Source organism: Rhincodon typus, chromosome 26 (assembly GCF_021869965.1).
Source record: "Rhincodon typus isolate 14 chromosome 26, sRhiTyp1.1, whole genome shotgun sequence".
Lineage (NCBI taxonomy): Eukaryota > Metazoa > Chordata > Chondrichthyes > Orectolobiformes > Rhincodontidae > Rhincodon > Rhincodon typus.
The window spans coordinates 2,099,027-2,121,117 of record NC_063357.1 but is presented as its reverse complement, the minus strand read 5'-3'; the positions used below and the strand labels follow the sequence as shown (position 1 = coordinate 2,121,117).

The 22,091-nt window shown below is 42.9% G+C and overlaps 1 protein-coding gene across 1 annotated transcript in view; it reads left to right on the top strand.

The window, feature by feature from the left end:
- LOC109914709 (dystonin) overlaps positions 1-22,091 on the top strand; it is an 89,580-nt gene that overhangs the window by 50,311 nt on the left and 17,178 nt on the right. Inside the window, exons 2-10 of the mRNA XM_048612325.1 lie at positions 715-864; positions 4,634-6,213; positions 7,464-7,656; positions 11,072-11,191; positions 11,357-11,449; positions 16,140-16,274; positions 18,467-18,560; positions 18,860-19,007; positions 19,122-19,184. Coding sequence (XP_048468282.1) covers positions 715-864; positions 4,634-6,213; positions 7,464-7,656; positions 11,072-11,191; positions 11,357-11,449; positions 16,140-16,274; positions 18,467-18,560; positions 18,860-19,007; positions 19,122-19,184 — 2,576 coding nt within the window. The remainder of the gene's footprint in view (positions 1-714; positions 865-4,633; positions 6,214-7,463; positions 7,657-11,071; positions 11,192-11,356; positions 11,450-16,139; positions 16,275-18,466; positions 18,561-18,859; positions 19,008-19,121; positions 19,185-22,091) is intronic.

Below are 22,091 nucleotides of genomic sequence, written 5' to 3'. Positions count from 1 at the left end.
ATCTCTGCATTATAATGATGTTATCTTTATAAAAAAAATCAATTATTAAAAATATTAACTCAGAAAAGGATTGCAGATTGTGAGCCTCTTGCATTAGTGATCTGCCTCACAAAGAAAAAATACACAGACCAGAAAACGTTTGAATAATCGCTAATCTGTGTTCTGGGTGAGGGAGAATGAAAGACCCTCCTGCTGATCAATGATCACTTGACAGTATATAGTAGAATGTTCCAAGCTGCTTCAAAAATATGTAAATCAGACAAAAATTGACACTGAACCACATATTAGGACAGGTGACCAATAACTTTGCTGAAAACTATAGTGTTTTAAGATTAAAAACGAAAGAACTGCGGATGCTGTAAATCGGGAACAAAAAAAAAGTTGCTGGAAAAGCTCAGCAGGTCTAGGGAAGGGACCCGAAACGTTAACTTTGTTTTTTCCTTCACACATGGTGCCGGACCTGCTGAGCTTTTCCAGCAACTTTGTTTCTGTTCCCTGTTTTAAAAGTAGTCTTAAAGATGGATGGGTTTTGGAAGGGAATTCCAGAGTTTCAATCGATCTTAACAGTGCTGTTCTCTGCAGTTGAATTTCATTTGAGGGGAGAAGAAGATGGGAGCTGAAAACTGAACTTGTTTTGTTTCTAATTGAGTGATGCCTGAACTTAAATGTTGTTCTGCGAAGCTGTTTGAAATTTCTCCTTTGCTTCCTGTGTAGCCGACCAACAAAAGTGTGCGAGTCCCTCTACAGGACGTTTTGCCTCAGTATAATGTTCAGCGGGACGTGAAGACCCCCTCTAATAAGAGGCGTTCGGAGATTCTGCCAGGGTCTAACCTGACGCCCCTGATGCGCAGGCTGCAGCTAATAGTAAGTGAAGACAGTCTGGCAATGGAACAAGTTCCATGCTGGAAAACTATCGGTATGGTTCCAGAGCAATTGAAACATAGAAACGGGACAGGGCTATGTTGCCCCTTAAGCATGTTTCACCACTCAGTCAGATCATGGCTAAGGTATGTCCGGAACAACACCTTAGTTTCAATGCTGCTCTTGGTAAATGAATCAATTCAGTGGTTCAGGGTGAATCTGCAACGCATGTTTCACAGACTCATGATTTTAGCTTTTGTCTCTTTTGGTTAGATTGAGAAACAGTTTTCTATATATCATGGACGCTTTGTTCCAGATTAGTTTATAATGGTACCACAGAAACTGGTGTGTAGTTGCAGCAATTTTGGACTACATTTGCTAGAGTTTGGAAGAATGAGGGATAATCTCCTAGAAAAAGATTCTAGTAGGGCTAGACAGAGTAAATGCAGGAAGGACATTCTGGATGGCTGGAGAGTGCAGACACTGGAGTCTCAATCGCAAAACATGGGGTAGGCTTTTTGGAACTGAGATGAAGAGGAATTTATTCACCCAGAAAGTGGTGAGTCTGTAGCATCTTCTGCCATCACTAAGGTGAAAGCATTGAATATTTTCAATGAGTTTGACATAGTTCTTGGAGCTAAAGGGGTCAAAGATATGGGGAGAAAGCAGTAACAGAGTATTAAGTTGGATGATTGCCAATGATCAAATTGCATGGTGGAGCAGGCTTGAAGGTCCAAATGGTTTGCTCCTATTTTCTAAGTTTCTGTGCTGCACTCGAGCATCCTCACATCTTTCTTCTTCAATAACTATCATGTGATCCTTAATTTCCCTCTTGATCAGATGTTTCTACAGTGTTATGATCCTAGTGGTTGGTAATACTGGACAAGCCAGATCTGAGTGAAGCCTGGCTTGATAGATTCAATGTTTTATTTTTACCATTTGTTTTCAGAAGTGGTCAGTCACAGAATATATTCACAAGAGGCTGTCAGTACTCCTTTGTGGAAAGAACACAAAAATTTGTACACACAATAAACAAAGCATATGTTTGACAATTAAGGACGATCTTAACATAGCAAAAAGAACAATTCAGTGCTTTTCCCAGCAATATCCTTTTTATATTGCTCAACCCTTGTGAAGTAACTCTCCTATCTTCACTATTTAAATTCTTACTGAAGTGACAAGGTTGCAAGTATTTCCTTTCACCTACTTTCTATACATTCACCAGATGTGATTCTCTCTTACTATCTCTCCTCAAGATTTACAGCCACCAGCTGCTTCAAGGACATTTTTGTAACTGAACTTTAAGGAAAACCTTCTTTACTTAAACTGCTAAAAGAGTTTTAAAACATCTTTCCAGCTCTGAAAGCCTAACTACTATAAGTGAAGTGCCCTCCATCTAGTCTGAAACTGTTCTTCTCAACTCAAACTGCACTGTGGCTTCAGTCTGTCTTTCTGGATTTCATAAAAGTTCAACTTGTAAATATTTACTTGATTAACTTCTCAGGTAGTTTATCTAGTCTCAAACAAAGAACTGCAGTGGGTCTGGCAGCATCTGTGGGGAGAAAGTAGAGTTAACGTTTTGAGTGTTGACTCTTCATCCGACATCCACTTTAAAATCCCAAATGATCTGGATGAGGGAACCAAATGCAGCATTTCCAAATTTGCTGTTGACACAAAAATAGGTGGGGGTTGTGAGGAAATGCAGGTGAGTTGAGTGAATGGGCAAACACATTGCCGCTGCAGTACAACGTGGCTAACTGCGAAGCTACGTATTTCAGTGTGAAAAACAGAAAGGAAGAATATGATTTAAATGGATATATATTGGGAAGTGTGGATGTACAAAGGGATCTAGGTGGCCTTGTATACCTGTCAACAAAAGTAGACAGGCAGGTGCAGCAAACAATTAGAAATTCAAATGGTATGTTGGCCTTCATTGCAAGATGATTTAAGTTCACAACTAGGAATATCTTACTGCAGCCTTGGTGAAACCAGACCTGGAGTACTGTGTGCATCATTGGCCTCATTACCTTGCCATAGAAGGAGTACAGAGGAGGTTCACTGGGCTGATACTGGGGGTAACAGGACTGTCCTATGAGGAGAGCATGGTTTGACTGGGCTTGTGTTGATGAGTTTAGAAGGATGAGAGGGGATCTGATTGAAATGTGTCAAGTTGTCAAAGGGCTGGATAGACTAGATGCAGGGTGAATGTTTTCATTGCGTGGGGAGCCTAGAATAAAGAGACATAGTCACAGGATACAGGGTAGACCATTTAGAATGGAAATGTGGAAACATTTCTTCACTGAGAGAAAGTGAATCTGTGGAATTCTCGACCACAGAAGGCTGTGGAGGCCAAGTCACTGAATGTATATGGGGAAGAGAGAGAAACATGTTTAGATTTTAAAGGCATACAGGGTATGGGGAGAAAATTAGAATATGGCATTGAGTCAGAGGATCAGTCGCTATCATATTGACATGTGGAGTAGGATTGAAGAGCTGAATGGCCTACTCCTGCACCTAGTTACTATTTCTATGTACTATATTATAAACCTTTTTATTACAATAGATTTCCCTCAATGGATCCATTATAAAGTATTTGCTTGCTGCTCCCTGAACTCCATGGAATCACCAGTTAACGTTGCAAAGGTTGAAAAATGGAAAAGCAAACTTGCACTTTTCACAACCTCAAGACAATCTACATTCAAACATGCTAAGTTCTTGCACAAAAATGTTTCCTCTGGCTGGTGCTTCTCGAACCAGGAAGCACAGTTTTAGAATAAGGAGCAAACCATTTGGGACTGAGATAGTGAGGAAGCTTTACATTTGGAGGTGAGAGTCTTTGGCATACATTACCAGAGACACCAGTGGCTCAGTCATAGAATCGTACACTTTTACAGTCCGGAAGAGGCCCTTTGGCTCACCAAGTCTATTCTGCCAAAAATATATTATTACTTATGCTAGCCCTACTTTCCTGCACTAGGCCAATAGCCTTGCATGTTATGACGCTTTAAATAGTTGGGATCGATAGATGTCTACACAAAAACATCAAGGGATGCTGGGGAAATGGTGAAGTAGATGATCAGCTATGATCTTAAGGGCAGAAGGGGGTCAAAGGGCTGAATTGCTGCCTCCTGATTCTTATGTTGAGCCTTTTATACAGTAAATGATGTACCTCTAGAATGTTGTCAGTAGTACTACAGGAAAGGTGGCAGCTAATTTGTGTACAGTGAGCTACCCAGACAACAGGAATAATGGTCCACCGATAGGATTTGTTTTAGGGATCTTTATCTTTAAAGCATGTTTTCAAGGGTCAGATGCTATATGCTTGCTCTTCACTTATTTTCCTTGGAAGCAACTGACACAAGAAGTCAGGCTAAGTTTCATGTCTTATCAAAACGTCAGCATTGCTGAAGTTCACACAAAAAAAAAGAAAAATTATCAGGATTAAAATCTGCTACTGACCAGCTATTGCATGTGCGCACTGTCACACAGTCTAAATCCATCGCACCATCTCTGAATGTTCATGGCATTGCTTTGGTGGGAGCTTGCTATATGCACATTCACTGCTGTTTCCCACAACATTCTTGCACCCGAACTTTAAAAAAACTTAATTGCCTGAGGATGTGACAGGTGCTCTAGAAATGCAAATTTTACGTTCCTATTCCTCATGAAATCACCTGAAGATATTGTCTGATTTATATTGGTATGTGTTCAGTGCCTATATTTGATTTTGGGGGAAAAATATCTCCTGAGAGTCTTTGCTTTGAACTTGCAGGATGATGGCCTGCCAGGTCTGGAGCTGGTTTACGAAGATTCCGGTCAAAAAGTCTTTGTGGTAGAAGACAGTGTTTGTGTTCCCCAGACGAGGACCTTGACTCCACTGGCGATGCATGCAGCCGAACCTGGACTTAACAGTGCAGTTCCTGAGATCGTGCTGACAAAGGCCAAGAATCCGGTTCTAACGTGTGTAAATGGGGAAGCACTTACATGCCTTGTACACAAAGGAGAGCCAGTAAAAATCGAGGCAAAGGAAAACCCCAAGCTGCCACTCAGTGACATTGCCATAACCTCAGGGTTGGCATCAGGTGGACCTTCAAGTCTCATTGAGACAGTGGCTGGACCAAGTCTTGGGCTCGAGGTGGCTGAAGGGAACTCTCTGCCCTCGCGACTAGAGATGGCAGGACAGCCAGACGGACCTCAAAGCGATTGCCCTGTGGTTTTGACAGAGAATTCCTGTGCCATCCTCCCTGAAATTGACACAGCTGAGGCTCTTGAGGAAGTTCTGCTTGGTAACTTGACATCAGTTGATGGGTTCTCCACACCTCTTAGCACTGGAACTGTGGGTGCAAGTGTAGGGATGTTGTCCTGCATCGAGTTGAGGCAATCGAAGGATGTTGTGAAATTTGGGGAGTTGAAACGAGATGGGGAGGGTGGTGGGGAGGAGGTGGACCCGTGGAAGATGGAGGCAAAGCAGGATGAGGGGATTACTGAGGAGGTGAGGCGAGTGAGTACAGGGCAGATGGAGAGGGAGGAAGTTGGTCAGAGGGAGGGGGATTGGGTGGAGATAGGGCAAAATGTGGGTGCTGTGGAGGAGCTGAGGCAGATGGTAAGGGACAGCGTGAACATAAAACAGATGAAAGGGGAAAGGGAGGAGGTTGGGCAGGTGGAGGTGGGGCAGGAGGAGGCTGCCGTGGGAGAGGTGGAACCGGCAGAGGGTGAGGAGGTGGAGCTGGCAGGAGAGGCCAGGGAGGAGGTGGACCCAGTGGAGGGAGATGGGGTGGAAGCGGGGGCAGCCGGGGAGGAGGTGGGCCCAGTGGAGGGAGACGGGGAGGAGGCGGGCCCAGTGGAGGGAGACGGGGAGGAGGCGGGGGCAGCCGGGGAGGAGGCGGGCCCAATGGAGGGAGACGGGGAGGAGGCGGGGGCAGCCGGGGAGGAGGCGGGGGCAGTGGAGGGAGACGGGGAGGAGGCGGGGGCAATGGAGGGAGACGGGGAGAAGGCGGGGGCAGCTGGGGAGGAGGTGGGGCCGGCGGATGGTGCTTGCCAAGAGGTGGAGCAGGTGGAGATGGGCACCAGCCCCATGCCAGCTGCAGAGCCATGTGCGCTGACGTGCCTCACCCACGCTGGGATTATGCAAACGCGGATAAATACCTGGACATTGCTGGCAGAAGGAATGGGCTGGAACCGGGTCACCTACGAAGAGGTCAGCACTGCAGTTACTCCTGTGGGAACAGACTGTCGCTCAACCTGTGTGACCCCTGTCAGCTTGGCTGAGAAGGCCATCAATACGTCCACATCAGAGGGAGCCTGTACTGAAATGATGGACAGTGCAGTGCTCACAGATTCTCTACTCTGGAAGTAAGTGGTTAAATTATTGGAACCAGTAATCTAGAGACTGAAAGTTGGAATGGCATGCTGATAATTTCAGGATTTCTTCTGAAGGGTAATACATGCTGATCTAGCCAGTAAATCCCATGAATGAATTTAAAAAATTGAATTTGGTTTAATATTCTGAAAATAAGTGGCAGATTTTAGTAAAAGTGTAGCTTTTGGATTGTCATAAAAGAAAACTGGTTGGTTCACTGATGTGATGTAAGAAACTGATCTGGTCATATGTAACTTCAGTTCCATAGCAATATGTTGCAATATGAGTGGTTCAAAACAGTGATTCACTGGCCTGCCACCACCACAGTGCAGCTTAGATAGGCAGCAACAATATCCTCTTTTCTGAGTGAATTTATCCCCAAAATATTCCATGCTAATCTTAATGTGAAGTTTGAGGGCCCTCCAGTGGACAGCACTTGATGCTGCAGGATGACAGACTGAGTGTGGCATATACTTAATGCCAGCTCCCACCTGTTCTGATACTTTTCTTTGTAAATTTCTTCTTCCTTTTTCTCTCTCTATTTTTGTTCTTTTTTTTGACAGCTTATTCCCTGGAGTATCTGAGGGACATGTGGGTTGGCTCTGAAATTACCAGTGCTTGGTACTAAAGCGTCGCTGACAAGTGTGTCACTTCACTGCCTCCCAAAGCACAGTAATACCCCAACTCCAGTGTTCATTGGGTGATGGGAGTGCAGGGACCTTAATTATGAATCAGCAGGAAGTGTATTTCTTTTTGGCTAGTTAAGTTAAAGGTGTTGATCCCTGAAGGAGGAGATGACTGGAGCTGCAAAAAGCTAACTGGAAAATAGCGATCATTCCAGTTGAGGATTCACAATTACTGGCTGTTATTTGCAGGGTGTTGTTTTTAGACAATAGCAGGACAACTCTGGGGTGTGAATCTCTGATACAAGCTACAGTGGGTTGTGGAGATATCAAACTTGCTGTTGTCTCATTCCTTATTTGGGTAACACCATTGTAAGACACAATCATGCCTCCCTTGTTTCCACCAGGAGTAAGCTTCACCTGCTCCTGAAGTCGCAGAACCTTGTTTTCCCTGTCCTGTCCCAGGATTGCAATCACACTGAGAGGAGGGGGTCCCTTCATTTTGGTTGTGCCATGCCTCAGATTATTCATGACTAGAACCATAGGTTTTGATCACTGGAGCTGCCTGGTGATTTGGCACTGAATTGGTGAATTTCTTCCCTTTTTACTCTTTCTTCTAGCTTTTCCCGAGAGGCTGTGAAATCAGTTCCACGAGAGGATTTGGAACATCGACTAGAGACTTCCCTGCTCATCAATGAGGTTCTGTCTGGCCAGCTGAATGACCTGTCCAAGAGTAAAGGTCTGGGCCTCTGGGCTGGACCAGCAGATCAGAGGGATACCTTCACCCAGACTGACACTTCCCAGACTCCTGAGGTAACTGTCCTGTGCATTACTGCAGATATATCTTTGACTCTGTGCCTTCTCTGTTGGTGGAATGGGTCTCATGATAGCATTTGCAGTAATTGGCATTAGGTTGTGTTGGAAACCAATTAATTCATAGAATTTGCAGATGTTTCTGCTCCACATGAGCTTTGTCCCACACCTCTTCATCTCACCCTGTCACCATATCCTTCTATTGCTTTCCTTTCTACCTTATATTTTATCCAGCCTCCCTTTAAATATATTGATACAATTCACTTTGACCACTTCTTTGAGTTCCACATTCTCACCACCTTGGGTAAAGAAGAAACTCCTGAATTCCAGGTTGTTTTTATTACTGACTGTCTTGTACTCATGGCACTTCTGAACTTCTGAAGTGGGCAACATCGTTGTCAAAACCTATTATAATAAAGATATTCATCAGGTCCTCAATCTTTTTAGAGAAAACAGCCTGGTCTGTCCAATCAGTCTTGATAGGTGTGGCCTGGTCTCTCTGGTATCCTTTTTCAATCTTGCTGCATCATTTCCCCTACCTCTACATATCCTATCTGGAGGCCAGAACAGGGTACAGCACTGTGTGTGGTCTAACTGTAGCTCTATACACGGTTTAGCATGTCTTTTGAAGTAGTCATCGTGTGGAATTCCACTTCTTTTCATTAACCAAGACACTATAGCTTTAAATAACTCTTCGAAGAATTGTGGGAAATGAGGATGCTGTACTCTGGGAGCAATTGTCTGGCTCAGTGAAAATATTCCTGCCACAAAGTCTGATATCTTGGGTTCATTCCACACTGCATACAGCCCCAGTTTAGAATTCTTGAGTTGATATCTAGCATTTGTTGGCAGCCTTTTGCCTTCTACTTTCTGCCTGTGCTCAAGGACCTTGTAAAATCCTCCCTGAATCTAGGACTAATTTTCCTTTCAGCTGTGGTAAAGATAGTTATAGTTGAATGAACATACGAACAAGAGTATGCCACTCAGTCCTTCGAGCCTTCTCTTCTGTTCAGTAAGATCATGGCTGCTCTGATTTTAACCTGAAATCTACATTGCATCATAAGAGCATAAGGACATGGAGCAGGACTAGAAAATTCAGCTCCCAGAGCCTGCGCGCTCATTTGTCATAGCTGATCGCATTGCAGCCTCAACTCCACTTCCCTGCCTGCTCTCCACAATCCATTGCTAATTTTAAAAATCTGTCTATCTCCCCATTAATTTCTTCAGTGTCCCGATGTCCACCACACTTTGGGGTAATGAATTTCACAGATTCACAACCCTTTGAGAGGAGTAATTCCTCTCTATCTCTGTTTTAAATTGGCTGCCCCTTATCCTAAAGCTATGACCTCTTGAACAAATGAAAAAATACTGCACAGGAACAGGCCCTTCGGCCTCCAAGCCTGTGCTGACTATCATGCCCTAATTATTCTAAAAACAAACCTGCCATTTTTTAAATCTGTATCCCTCTATTCCTTCCTTATTCAGGTACCATCTAAGTGCCTCCACAATGTGCCCGCTTCCTCCTCCACCTCTGGTAGTGCATTCCAGGCTGCTACCACTCTGCGTGAAAAACTTCCCTCGCACATCTCCCTTAAACTTTCCCCCTCTGACCTTGAACATGTGCCCCCTTGTAATTGAAGCTTCAACCCTGGGGAAAAGCCTCTGACTCTCCACCCTATCTATGCCTCTCATAATTTTGTAGATCTCTATCAGGTCTCCTCTCAGCTGCCGTCTTTCCAGTGAAAACAATCCTAGTCTTTTTAACCTTTCCTCATGGTCAATGCCCTGGGGACCAGGCAACATCCTGGTGAACCTTCTCTGTACTCTGTCCAAAGCTTCCACATCCTTCTGTTGGTGTGGTGATCAACACTGCACACAATACTCCAAACGTAGTCAAACAAGGGTTTTATATAGGTGCAACATGTTTTGCTGATTCTTGTACTCCATGCCCTGGGTGATGAAGGCAAGCATGCCATATGCCTTCTTAATCACCTTGGCTACCTGTGTTGCCACTTTCAGAGAACTGTGGACCTGCACGCCCAGATCCATCTGAATGTTAGTGTTCTTGTTTTAGATTGCCCCACAAGGGAAAACATCTTCTTTATGTCTACTGTGTCAACACCCTTTCGGCATTTTCTGTACCCCAATTAGACTTTCTGTCATTATAAACGCAAGAATGTGTAGGTGTAAAGTGCTAAATCTCTGCTAAAATAAGCCTTTTATCTCTGGAATTAATTTATTGAGCCTTCTCTGAACTGCCCCCAATGCAATATATATCCTTGCTCAAGTGAGAGGACTAAAACTGTCTGCATGCAGTCTCACCATTATCTTGTACAACTTCAGCAACATTTCCCTATTTTTATACACCATTCCTTTCGCAATAAATGCAGAAATTCCATTTGCTCTCCTTATTACCTGCTGTACCTGCATATTAGCTTTCTGTGAGTCATGCATGAGGACACTGATCCCTCTGCACCAAAGCACTTTGAAGGTTCTCTCTATTTAGATAATTTGCCTTTTTGTTCTTCTGATGAAAGTGGATAACCTCACATGTTAAACTCCATCAGCAAAATCTTGTTCCATTCTCTTAAACTATCCACATCCATTTATAAATTTCTTATTTCTTTGTTGAAGTTATTAATATAGATTGTAAATAGTTGGGGCCTGAGGACCAAACTATGTGGCACCCAGTTTGCCAACTAGGAAACAGACCCTTTTTTTAATCTCCTCTGCTTTCTGTTGGTTAACCAATCCTCTATTCAAACTTTTAAATTACTCCTAATCCCATGTGATCTTACTTTGTGTATTGACCTTTCATGCAGCTCGTTATCAAATACCTTCTAGAAGTCCAGATATACTACATCTACAGGGCCACCATTATCACTTTGCTTGTTACGTTTGGCAAATCAGTCAAATATGATTTAGCCTTCATAGAGCCATGCTGACTCTGATGGATTGTGTTTTCATTTTTGAAATGTCCTGTTACAGCTTCTTTAATAATGGATTCCAACAAGTTCCTAATAGAATGTTCATGTGATGCAAGGCTATTAATTAGCATGAAAAATCCTTGTATTGTTTTCCAAACCTGCCGTGTCTATTTCATTTGTGCAGAACTGTTCTGCAGCCACTGAGTGCTGTCAGTGCACTGAAGTCCTGCTGTGCATTGGGGTATTGGGGTTGAATGCTCCCACTGGGATTGGTTTTAGTGGCTTGACTCTTGTAAGAGGTCCACAGACTAATACTGGCTGGTCTGTCTATCTCCCTGCTGCTACGTGCTTCCTCCCACCTCCTCATCTCGCCAGACCACCAAATATCAGAATGGATGAGCTCTAACTCTTTCACTACTTTTAAACCCCCAAAGACGAACAGGTAGTGGTTGAGAATTTGCGTTTAACCATGCTTGTTGTGTCGACAGGTAGAGGATCATTACCGCAGCTTGTATCTGCAGCATGCCACCAGAGTGCGCGATCTGGAGCTGGGTCTGGAGCAGTACCAGCAGCTCCACAGTACAATCTGTAACAGCCACAAACAGCAAGTAAGTAACCACAGCCTGTGCTTGGCTGATCCTACTTGGTTTTATGGAGGTGTCATTGCTGAATTGAGAAATAGCTGTTTATCTAACTGCACATCTACCCTTCTCTCTATTGCTAAATGTTTTCAATTCGTCACAGTTGAGATATTTCTGTAATTGCCTCAGCAGAATTTGCTGATGGAAGAGGTTGAGGAATGTTTGGCCAGTGCAGATGGAGCTTATGAGGAAATGAAGAATGCGCGACTGAAAGTACAGGAGCAGGTAAAAAAACTCAATTGAATTAATGTTAGCTGTCTTTATTTATGCTTCATTCTGGCCCCTTCCTGCTGTCAGGTGTATTGGTGTGACCCAGGGTAAGCGCATATCCCACATGCTGCATCCATTTCCATCTACTGAGATGGTCCTGCTGGGTATGAACCTGGAATTCTGTGGTGGAGATCTGATCATCACTTGCTGGGACTGAACAGGATGAGACTATGAATTACCCTGTGTCAGAACCTCTAACTTTTCAAATTATTCATCCTCTGGGTTATTGCTCATCATGGCAATGTAGTTCCATGTTAGGATGGTATGAATTGAAGAGAAACCAAGGCCTGCTGCCCTCTTCAAACCGGTAAAAGGTGAGGTTTGGAAAGTACCAAGTTGAAGAAGCTTTTGCAAGTTTCTGCAGGATATGGTACACACTGCTTCCACCACGTGCCACTGATGAAAGGAGTGAATGTTAAAGATGGTGACAAAGAGGACAGTAAGTGCAGCACTGGGAGAGTTGTACTTAAATGCATGCAATATATGAAACAAGGTAAATGATCTTGGCGCGCAAGATGGAACGTGGAGGTACAATGTTGTCGGTATCACAGATGTGGCTGCAAAGGGATCAGGGCTGGGAACTAAATATCCAAGGATATGTGTCCTATTGAAAAGACCAGTAGATGGGCCGGGACGGGAGAGGTGTTGCCTTGTCAGTAAGAAATGAAATTAAATTGATAACAAGTTGTAGAGTTGAAAGACACAAAATCTGTGTAGGTAGAGTTGAGGAACAACACGAAAAAAGACAGGGAGTTATGTACAGGCCTCCCAGCATTAGTTAGGGTGTGGGGAAGAAAATAAATCAGGAGACCGAAAAGGCATGTTAAGAAAGACATTTCCAGTAATTATGGGGGACTTCAATGTGCAGGCGGACTGGGAAAATCAGGTTGGTAGCAGATCCCAGAGAGAGAAATTCACAAAATGTCTAAGAGATGTTTTACTTGGGAGCAGCTTGCGGCAGACCCCACTAAGAAACAGGTTTTCTGGATTCAATGATGTGTCATGAAGCAAACTCGATTAGGGAGTTTAAAGTGAAGGAGTTCTTGGGGTAGTGACCATAAAATGTTAGAATTCACAAGCTGGAATCAGATGTATTACAACTGAGTAAAGGTAACTACAAAAATAAGAGGGAGGAGCTGGCCAGAGTTGATTAGAATGGGAGCCTAGCAGGGAAGATGGTGGAACAGCAATGGCAGGAATTTCTGGGGGTAATTTGGGAGACACAGGAGAAATTCATCCCAAGGAAGAAGAAACACACTTAGGGGAGGATGAGCAGCCATGGCTGACAAAGGAAGTTGGGAACAACATAAACGCAAAAGAAAAAGCATAAAATGTGGTGAAGATTAGTGGGAAACCAGAAGATTGGGAACCTTTAAAACACAGCGCAGGGTAACAAAAAAACAATAAGGGAGGAGAAAATGAAATATGAGAGTAAGCTAGCTCGTAGTATAACAGAAGATTGCTATAGTTTTTAAATATCTAACAGTTAAGAGACAGGCAAGGGTGTATATTGGACCATTGGAAAATATGGCTGGAAAAGTAAAAATAGGGAACAAAGAAAAGGCAGAGAACTGAATAGGTACTTTGCATCAGTTTTCACAGTGGAAAGTACCAGTGGCATATCAGAATTTAAAGAGTCAAGGGGCAGAGGTGAGTGTAGTGGCCACCACTAAGAAGAAGTTGCTGGGAAAGCTGAAAGGTCTGAAGGTAGATAAATCACCTGGACTAGATGGATGACACCCTGTGGATCTGAAGGAGATAGTGGAGGCATTGGTGATATTTCAGGAATCACTGGAGTTTGGGAGGGTCCCAGAGGACTGGAAAATGGCTAATATAACGCCCCCTGCTTAAGAAGGGAGGGAGGCAGAAGACTGGAAACTGTAGGCCGGTTAACCTGACCTCGGTTGTTAGTAAGATTTTGGAGTCCATCTTTGAGGAGATTGTGAAGCACTTGGAGGTGCATGGTAAAATAGCACAGCTTTGTCAAGGGGAGGTCATGTCTGACAAATCTGTTGGAATTCTTTGAGGAGGTAACAAGCAAGTTAGACAAAGGAAAGTCAGTGGATGTGAACTATTTGGAGTTATGGAAGGCCTTTGACATAGTACTGAATAGGAAGCTGCTAAATAAGATAAGAGCCCATGGTATTATGGGTAAGGTACAAGCATGGATAGAGGATTGGCTGACTGGCAGAAGGCAGACTGTGTGAATAAAGGTGTCTTTTTTCAGAATGGCAGCCAGTGACTACTGGAATTCCACAGAATTCCATGTTGTGACCACAGCTATTCACGTTATATATTAACGGATGAAGGAATGGAGGACATTGGTGCTAAGTTTGCAGATGACAAAGATAGGTGGAGGGACAGGTAATATTGAGGAGGTGGGGAGGCTGCAGAAGGACTTGGACATGATGGTGAGTGGACAATAATACGGGAAAGTGTGAGGTTATGCACTTTGTAGGAAGAATAGATGTGTGGACTATTGTCTAAATTGGAAAGGTTTGGAAGCCTGAAGCACAAAGGGATTTAGGAATCCTACCTCAGGATTCTCTTGAAATTAACATGCAGGTTCAATTGATGGTTAGGGAGGTCAATGCAATATTAGTATTCGTTCGAGAGGGTTAGAATACAAGAGCAGAAATGTACTGCTGAGGCTGTATAAGGTTCTGGTCGAACTGCATTAGAATATGGTGAGTAGTTTTGGGCCCCATATTGGAGGGAGGATGTGCTGGTGTTGGAGGGGCATCCAGAGGAGGTTTAAAAGAATGATCCTGGACGTGATGGGCTGGTCATTTGTGGATTTCTGGGTCTGTACTCCATGGAGTTTAAAAGAATGAGGGGAGATCTGGTGGAAACTTAGAGAATAGTGAGTGGCCTGGATAGAATGGACACAGAGAAAATGTTTCCATATTGTCAAGGGACAATGGTTAGATTCTCTTGCTGGAGATTGTCATTGCCTGACACGACAGCAGCATTAATGTCAGATCAGCTCAAAACTGAATGTTGGCTTGATCATGCTACTGTCAGGCATAGACTGCTTCATTCCCCAAATAGTTAGAAGTAGAATTGAAGTCTGCACAATTATTAGTAAACATCCCCATTCTTGAACTGGTGATGGAGGGAAGATCATTGTAGCAGCTGTTTTCTCCCCCTCTCAAGCTACAGAAAATGGAATAACCTTCTGTCAGACCACAACCAGAGCAACTCTTAATAGCCTGTTGAGAATAGTTATTGGGTGCAATGCAATCGATTTTTCCATCTGATTTTAAAGACTCCCCACCAGTCATAGTCACACAGCATGGAAACAGACCCTTCAGTCCAGCTCAGCCATGCTGACCAGATATCCTAAACTGAACTAATCCCATTTGCCAGCATTTGGCTCATATCCCTCTAAATCCTTCCTATTCATATATCCATCGACATGACGTTTAAATGTTGTAATTGTGCCAGCCACCACCACTTCCTCTGGCACCTCATTCCATACATGCACCACCCTCTGTGTGAAAAAGTTACCTTTTAAATCTTTCCGCTCTCACTTAAACCTATACCCTCTAGTTTTGCACTCTTATCCTTCCCCCACCCCAAGGAAAAGACCTTGGCTATTCACTTTATCCATGTCCCTCATGATTTTATAAACTTCTATAAGGTCACCTCTCAGCCAGTGACGCTCCAGGGAAAATAGCCACAGCCTATTCAGCCTCTCCCTATAGCTCAAACCCTCCAATCCCAGCAGCATCTTTGTAAATCCTTTCTGAACCCTTTCAAGTTTGACAACAGCTTTCCTATAGCAGGGACAACAAAACTGAATGCAGTATTCTAAAAGTGGCCTGACCATGTCCTGTACAGCTGCAATATGACCTACCAATTCCCATACTTGATGTGCTGATCAATGAATGCAAATGTGCCAAACACTGTCTTCACTGCCCTGTCTACTTGGGACTGCACTTTCAAGGAACTATGCACCTGTACGCCTAGGTGTCTTTGTTTAGCAACACTCCCCTAAGCCTTACCATTAACTGTATAAGGCTTGCCCTGCAGTTTCTCTGTGGTAAAAAAAATCTTAAAACATTAAGAAAACCAGTTTGTATTCCCTTACCAGTTGTTATACGATGTTGCTTTTTAACCAATAAGATAATGACTTTATAATTTCTAAACCAAGCAACTCCTGCATCCTGCAAGTAAGTGTAAACTGCCTGGAAAAGAATGAGACAGAGCAGTACATCCTGACAAGCCAAAACGATTATCTTGGCGAACCCTACGGACAGGGACCACTGAACAGTTTTCAGAATTTTTCTCCACCCATAACACCAATGTTTTATTGTGCCTGTCTGCATGTGGGGTGTGTGTTGGGGGGGCGGGGAGAGAGTGTTATGAGGGGGTTGCAGTTTCAACCAGTAGAGTTATATGTTGACATTTCATAGATATTTACCTGCTGCTAATAAATAGTAATTCTTGTTAAGTACAATAGCTGGTCTATGCTTTCTATTAACTTGGGTTTAAAAATCTGGTAAATTGGGCAGCTTTGCATAAATGGATAAAATCTTTTGTGACAAGTCTGGAACTTGATTTCCGGGATCCTACTCCAGTCCTAAAATTAGAAATTGCCGTTGTGGTGTTTGTTTCTGAATATGGCATTGTGTCTGCACAGCTGAGAGATGCCAGGAACCTTGCCCACCAGAGTACTGCCCAGCTCCAAGCAATGACCCAGGTAACAGCAAAGGCCCTGGAAGAGAAAGCAACGCTGAAGAAAACAGCAGACGAGGCTGAATGGAAGATGGTTAATGTAAGTACTTGCCTGTTCTGATGATACCCCTGTGAACTGTCAATTCTGCATTATAACTGGAATGAATTAAGCCAGTATTGTTGTTCTGTGAAAATTACTGATTGACTTTGGGTGTTTATGTGGTGGCATCACATACTAATTTTACTGTAAATTTTCTTTGCATAGTAACAGATGGGCCACTTGGCCCATTGTGTGTCTCCTGGTTCACTGAAGGAGCAAATCACTTGGTACTGTTTCGCCACCTTAAACCCACAGACCTACACATTGTTCCTTTTCAAATAATATTCCAATTCCATCTTGAAAGCCTCAATTGAAACTGCTTCAACCATGTTCTCGGGCAATGCTTTTCAGAACCTACCCACTTGCTGCATGAAAATGCATTTTTTCCTGTCATGTGAGCAGTGGTTCTTTCCAGTCACCTTGAATCTGTGCTTTCAGTTCTCAATACTTCCAGCAATAGGAACAGTTTCTCCCTGTCTACTTCCAGCCCCCTCACGATTTTGAAACTTCTGTCAAATCTTCTCTCAACTTTCTCTTTTCCAAGAACAATTCCACATCTCCGACCATATCTGTAATTGAAGCTCCTCAACCCTGAAAGTATTCTCTCAAATCTTTTCATTGCTGTCCCTAAAGACTTAACATTCCTGAAGAATGGTGCCAGGATTTGTAAGGAACACTCTAATTTTTTATGTTAGTTCAGTATAACTTGCTTGCTATTGTACTTTTTTTTTAATTTTTTTATTTAAGTTGTCCACAGGAGATGGGCACTGATAGTTAGGCCAGCATTTATCATCCATCTCTAATTGCCCAGTGGACTGTCACGCATTAGCACATTGCTGTAGGTCTGGAGTCACATGTAGGCCAGACCAGATAAGGACAGATTTCCTTCTCCGAAGGACAGATTTCCTTCTCCAAAGGACATTAGTGAATCAGATGGATTTTTGCAACAATAAACTCCAGACCCACAGCAATGTGGTTGACTCTGAACTGCCCTCTGAGCAATTAGGGATGGGCAATAAATGCTGCCAAGCCAGCGACACCCTCAGCTCGTTAATGAATAAAAAAAAAAGCTAGCTTTTTATTCCAGATTTTATTGAATTCTTATTTCACCACCTGCCATGGTGGTATTCAAATCCATTTTCTCAAACCATTAACATGGGATTCTGGATTACTAGTCCAGTGACATTACCTCCCTGTGCACTTTATTAATAATGTCAAAATACTGTGTGCTTAGCCAATTTCTATGGACTTTACCATAGAGGGTTGTTGAGGCTGGGTTACTACGTATATACAAGGCTGAGATAGACAGATTTTTCATCAGTAAGGGAATTGAGTGTTTTGGGGAAAAGGCAGGAAATTGGAATTGAGGATTATCAGATTAGCCATGATTCCATTGAATGGTAGAGAAGACAAGATGGGCTGAATGGCCTGCTTCAGCTCAAATTTCTTACCCTTTGTATTGTTTTTCCATGTTCTTCATTCCACATGAAAATCCTTCATGTTTATTTATGTTAAATTTTATCTGCCACTAGTCTGCCCATTCCACAAATGTTTGTTTGTTTTTGAAGGTCTACACTGTTCTCCCCACAACTTATAATACAAGCATTGTATCATCAAATTTTGAAATTGTACCCTGAACACCAACACCTGGGTCATTAATATCCGGAAGAGCAAGGGTCCTAACACTGACCCAGAGGAGCTCCACTATAAACTTTATTCAACCTATAAAGCAACCATTCATTAACTTTGTTTTGTGTCAGTCAACTAACCTTGTATCCACGTTTCCTCCTATCTTTCCATTTTCTAAATTTGCTCACAATCTGTGTGGCACAATATCAAATGTATCAGTAAATCTTTTATATACTTCACCAACCCTTACAATTACTCCCTCAAAAAAAACTTCCAATTAAACAATCTCCAGTCTTCTGAGACAACACCCGAGTCCAAGGACACTTACATTTTAATGATACTGCTAGGATTCTACTGTTCAGCAGCCTCTGCTCCAGTAATACAGATCTCCTGTCATTTGAGGGTTTTACATTGGGGATGTGGCTGCGGAAATAAACCCACCAAGCATTTTCCCCATATGGGATGTCAAACCCAATGCCTTTCCCACTGTCTTTTTTTTTGTTTAAGGCCCTGGCTTGTATTTAAATGTGCACTGTGTGTAAATAAATATTTTTGTGGCCCAGATGCAACAGGAACTGGAACAAACTGCGTATGAGCTCCATGGTGCCCTGGACAAAATCAAACGGCTGGAATGTGAGAATCTGCAACTGAAATCCGGTGAGTTTGTAGGTGGCAGCAAATGCCACTCTCAGCCCATCATTTGAGTACAGTATTGAAGGGCCGCTGCACTGTTCCAGTGTTTTTTTTCTCCAAAAGATCCATTAAGCCTCCTTTTCCTTATCTGCTTGCTTTATGAATGTAGAAGATTCCATAGTATTATTCACAGAAGAGTAGCAGATCTGGACAGTCATTAACAGGGCTAAGCATCAACTCATCCACCCCATTTTCACTCCTGAACATGAAGACACAATCTGTTGCGAACCACAGAGTATTTAACCTTTCAATACCTGTTCCAGGGCTGGAAATCATGACCGATCAGCTAGCCAAGGTGGAGGAAGAACGAGACAAGCTGATGAAGGACAAGGGTAAATGCAATGTGGAATTGGCAAGAACTGAGGCAGCACTGAAACTTTCTCAGGCGACACTAGTTGAGAAAAAGGAAAAGTGAGTCAGCTTTGCCTCTAAGGTGCCATTACATGTTTGCTCCAGTGGTTGGATTATGTGGCAGTAATTATTCATGGTTGTAACTATGAATATGTCCTTCTCACCTTGCTCTAGGTTGCAGACCTGTGAAGCACAGAATGAGGAGCTGTCAGATACTCTAAGGGAGAATGTAAAAAGGTAATAATGTGCAGAAAGCCTGCTGTATTTGCCAAAATGAGCCCCTGTGACTTAGTGACTCTCTGAGACTCGTGTATGACACCAACAGGACAGACCATTGTTGAAAGTTGCTATTGAAATATTGGACTTTATATTGTAGCATTCTCAAGACTAAGGGGTGGAAGTTACTCATATCACATTGTAGATAAATCCTATCTGGAGTAACAGTTTAGTCCTGAACACTGCACCTTTGGAAGAATAGGTTTGCTTTACAGGAGGTGCAATGTAGATTTGCTAGAATAATATCCTGCTAAAAGGCTTAAACGATGAGGTTACATAGACTAGCCTAACAATCTCCTCCACTTGAGAGATCTAACTGAAGTGTTTAAAATGATTAAAATGTTCAAACGGGTAGATAAGGGAAAAAGTTGCCCCCTTCGGTGGGGCGGGGGTGGGTAAGTCCAGAATAAGGTGATATAGAAACATGGAACATAGGAGTAGACCATTTGGCCCATCCATCCTGGTCTACTATTCAACATGATCATAGCTGCCGTATTTCACTGCCGTACTCCATGCTCACCCCGTACTCCTTCACACCTTTTTGGTGTCCAGAAACCCATTTATCTTTTTGCTTAAAGTAAGTGACCACCTCCACAGGTAGTAAAGAATCCGGCAGGTTCACCATCCTCTGAGTAAAGATATTTCTCCTTGTCTCAGTCAGAAATGCCTTACTGCACACCCTGATACCATGGACCTCGAAACCAAGAGAAGTATCATCTTTGTATCCAGTCTGTCCAAGCCTGTCAGAATTGTCTATGTTTCGATGAGATCCCCTCAATCTTCTAAATTCCAGTGAATACAGGCCCAGGCAACTCCATCTCTTCACATATGATAAATCTGCCATCCCAGGAATCACGCTTGAACCTTCTCTGCCCTCTATGGCAATGATATCCTTTTCTGAGTAAGGAGACCGAAACTATGCACACTACTCCAGCTGTGGTCTCACCAAATTTCTCTACAACTGCAGTAAAATTTGATTGATTCTGTACTCAAACTCTCTTGCAATGAAGGCCAACATACCATTTGCCCTCCTAACTGTTGCTGCCTGTATGCTTGCTTTCAGTGACCATTGTACAGGGGATTCTGCTATAACACGATAGTTGCGTTCCAGTGCAACTTCGTGCTACAGAGATAATGGGGCCTATGGGAAAAGTGGGGTTACGGGCAGAGCACCAAAAAAAATCACTCAACACTCAAACACACAAATTCCATGTGTATGTGTGTGTCCCTCACTCGTTCCACACACGCGTGTCTCTCACTCCCTGCATCCATCCTTATCTCTGTGATCTAATCCAGTTCCCTATATCTCTGTAACTACAGAAACTCCAATCCCTAAAGCCCTTTCTCCCACTAACATTTTTGAGCACCTGCAACTCTCCGGAACATTCTTGAGCACCTGTCAGCCTCCCTAACCCTAACTCTACCTGTCCCTTCAATTCCTAGTATCCGTATAACTTTCCACAGCTGGTATAAACCTCCCTATCTCTGTAACCTCTATCCATCCCTTTAACCCCCACTATCACTGAAATACTCCCTGCATTTGCAACAAGACAAATAAAATTACAGCATTAACTGAAGTGAACAGATACGATCTGTCATTATGGAGATGTGGCAGCAGAATGACCGTGGCTGGGAAGTGACTAATCACAGTCCTTCCCATGGTCCACGTGTTGTACTAGCCTGTTTTACAGGAACCACTGACCTTTCTCAATTTTGCTCAAGTCACTGTTCTCCATATAGAACTTGATGGTGAATGTTGGTAAGCTATCTGCTCCACAGTCAACCAAGCCTGAATTCTCCTCACTGTTGTACAATAACAGCTTCCAGAAGAGGGAACTGATATTTCAAGAACAGGTATTTTGACTATTTTTATACAAGTTTCTTGGGCTAGCTTTGACAGTGGCCATCAAATCTTGCATGCAGACCTCCTCAATTTTTGAGTGCTCCATATTTATTTCGTCTTCGAGCAAAGGGAGGGGTTAGGATTTGTATTTAATGTCAAAGATAAACAGAGACAGATAAGTGGCTGCTGAAAATAACTGCAACTTCTAAGTATGTGACAGTGAGGTTTTGGTGAGAAAGGCAGGTGTGTTAGACTATGAACATGAATAGACGCACAGTTTACAACAACAAGAAAGTTCTGCTAAAACTTTGAATCACTGGTTAACTTTCAGCTTGAGTATTGTGGGTCAAAGAAAAACATTCAGTAACAACTTTGAAAAATAAATTGAATAAATTTTTGAAAACCAAAAAGCAGGTTGATAGGGAAAGAATGGTGAAGTGGCACTATTTTGATTCCTTTCTTAAAGAGCAAATCCAGTGGACTCGATGGGTTTGCCTTACAGCAAGCACAGGGTTTGCTTTACAGCTGGCACAGGGTTTGCGTTATAGAAATAGCGTAGCCCTATTTGTCAATCACGTTAATGCCAATTCGCGTTGCTGGAACACTCATTATAGCAGAACCCCCATACAAAGATACCCAGGTCCCTTTGTACATCAACTTTTCCCAGTCTATCAGCATTTAAATAATAGCTTGCCATTCTGATTTTCTTCTTACCAAACTGGATGACTTCATATTTGTCCACATTTATACTGCCTTTGTTCACTCATTCAATTTGTCTAAATTACCCAGAAGCTTCTCTATCATCTTCACTACTCATGGTCCCACTTTAATGTCATCAGCAAACATGGAAATATTACACCCGATTCCCTCATCTGATTTATTGATATATCCTGTGAATAGCTGGGGCCCATCTTACCCCATTTGTCACCCTCTTCCGCTCTGAAAACAATGCATTTATCCCTACTGTGTTCTGTCTGCTAACCAATTCACAATCCATGCCAGCACATTATAACCAATTCACAATC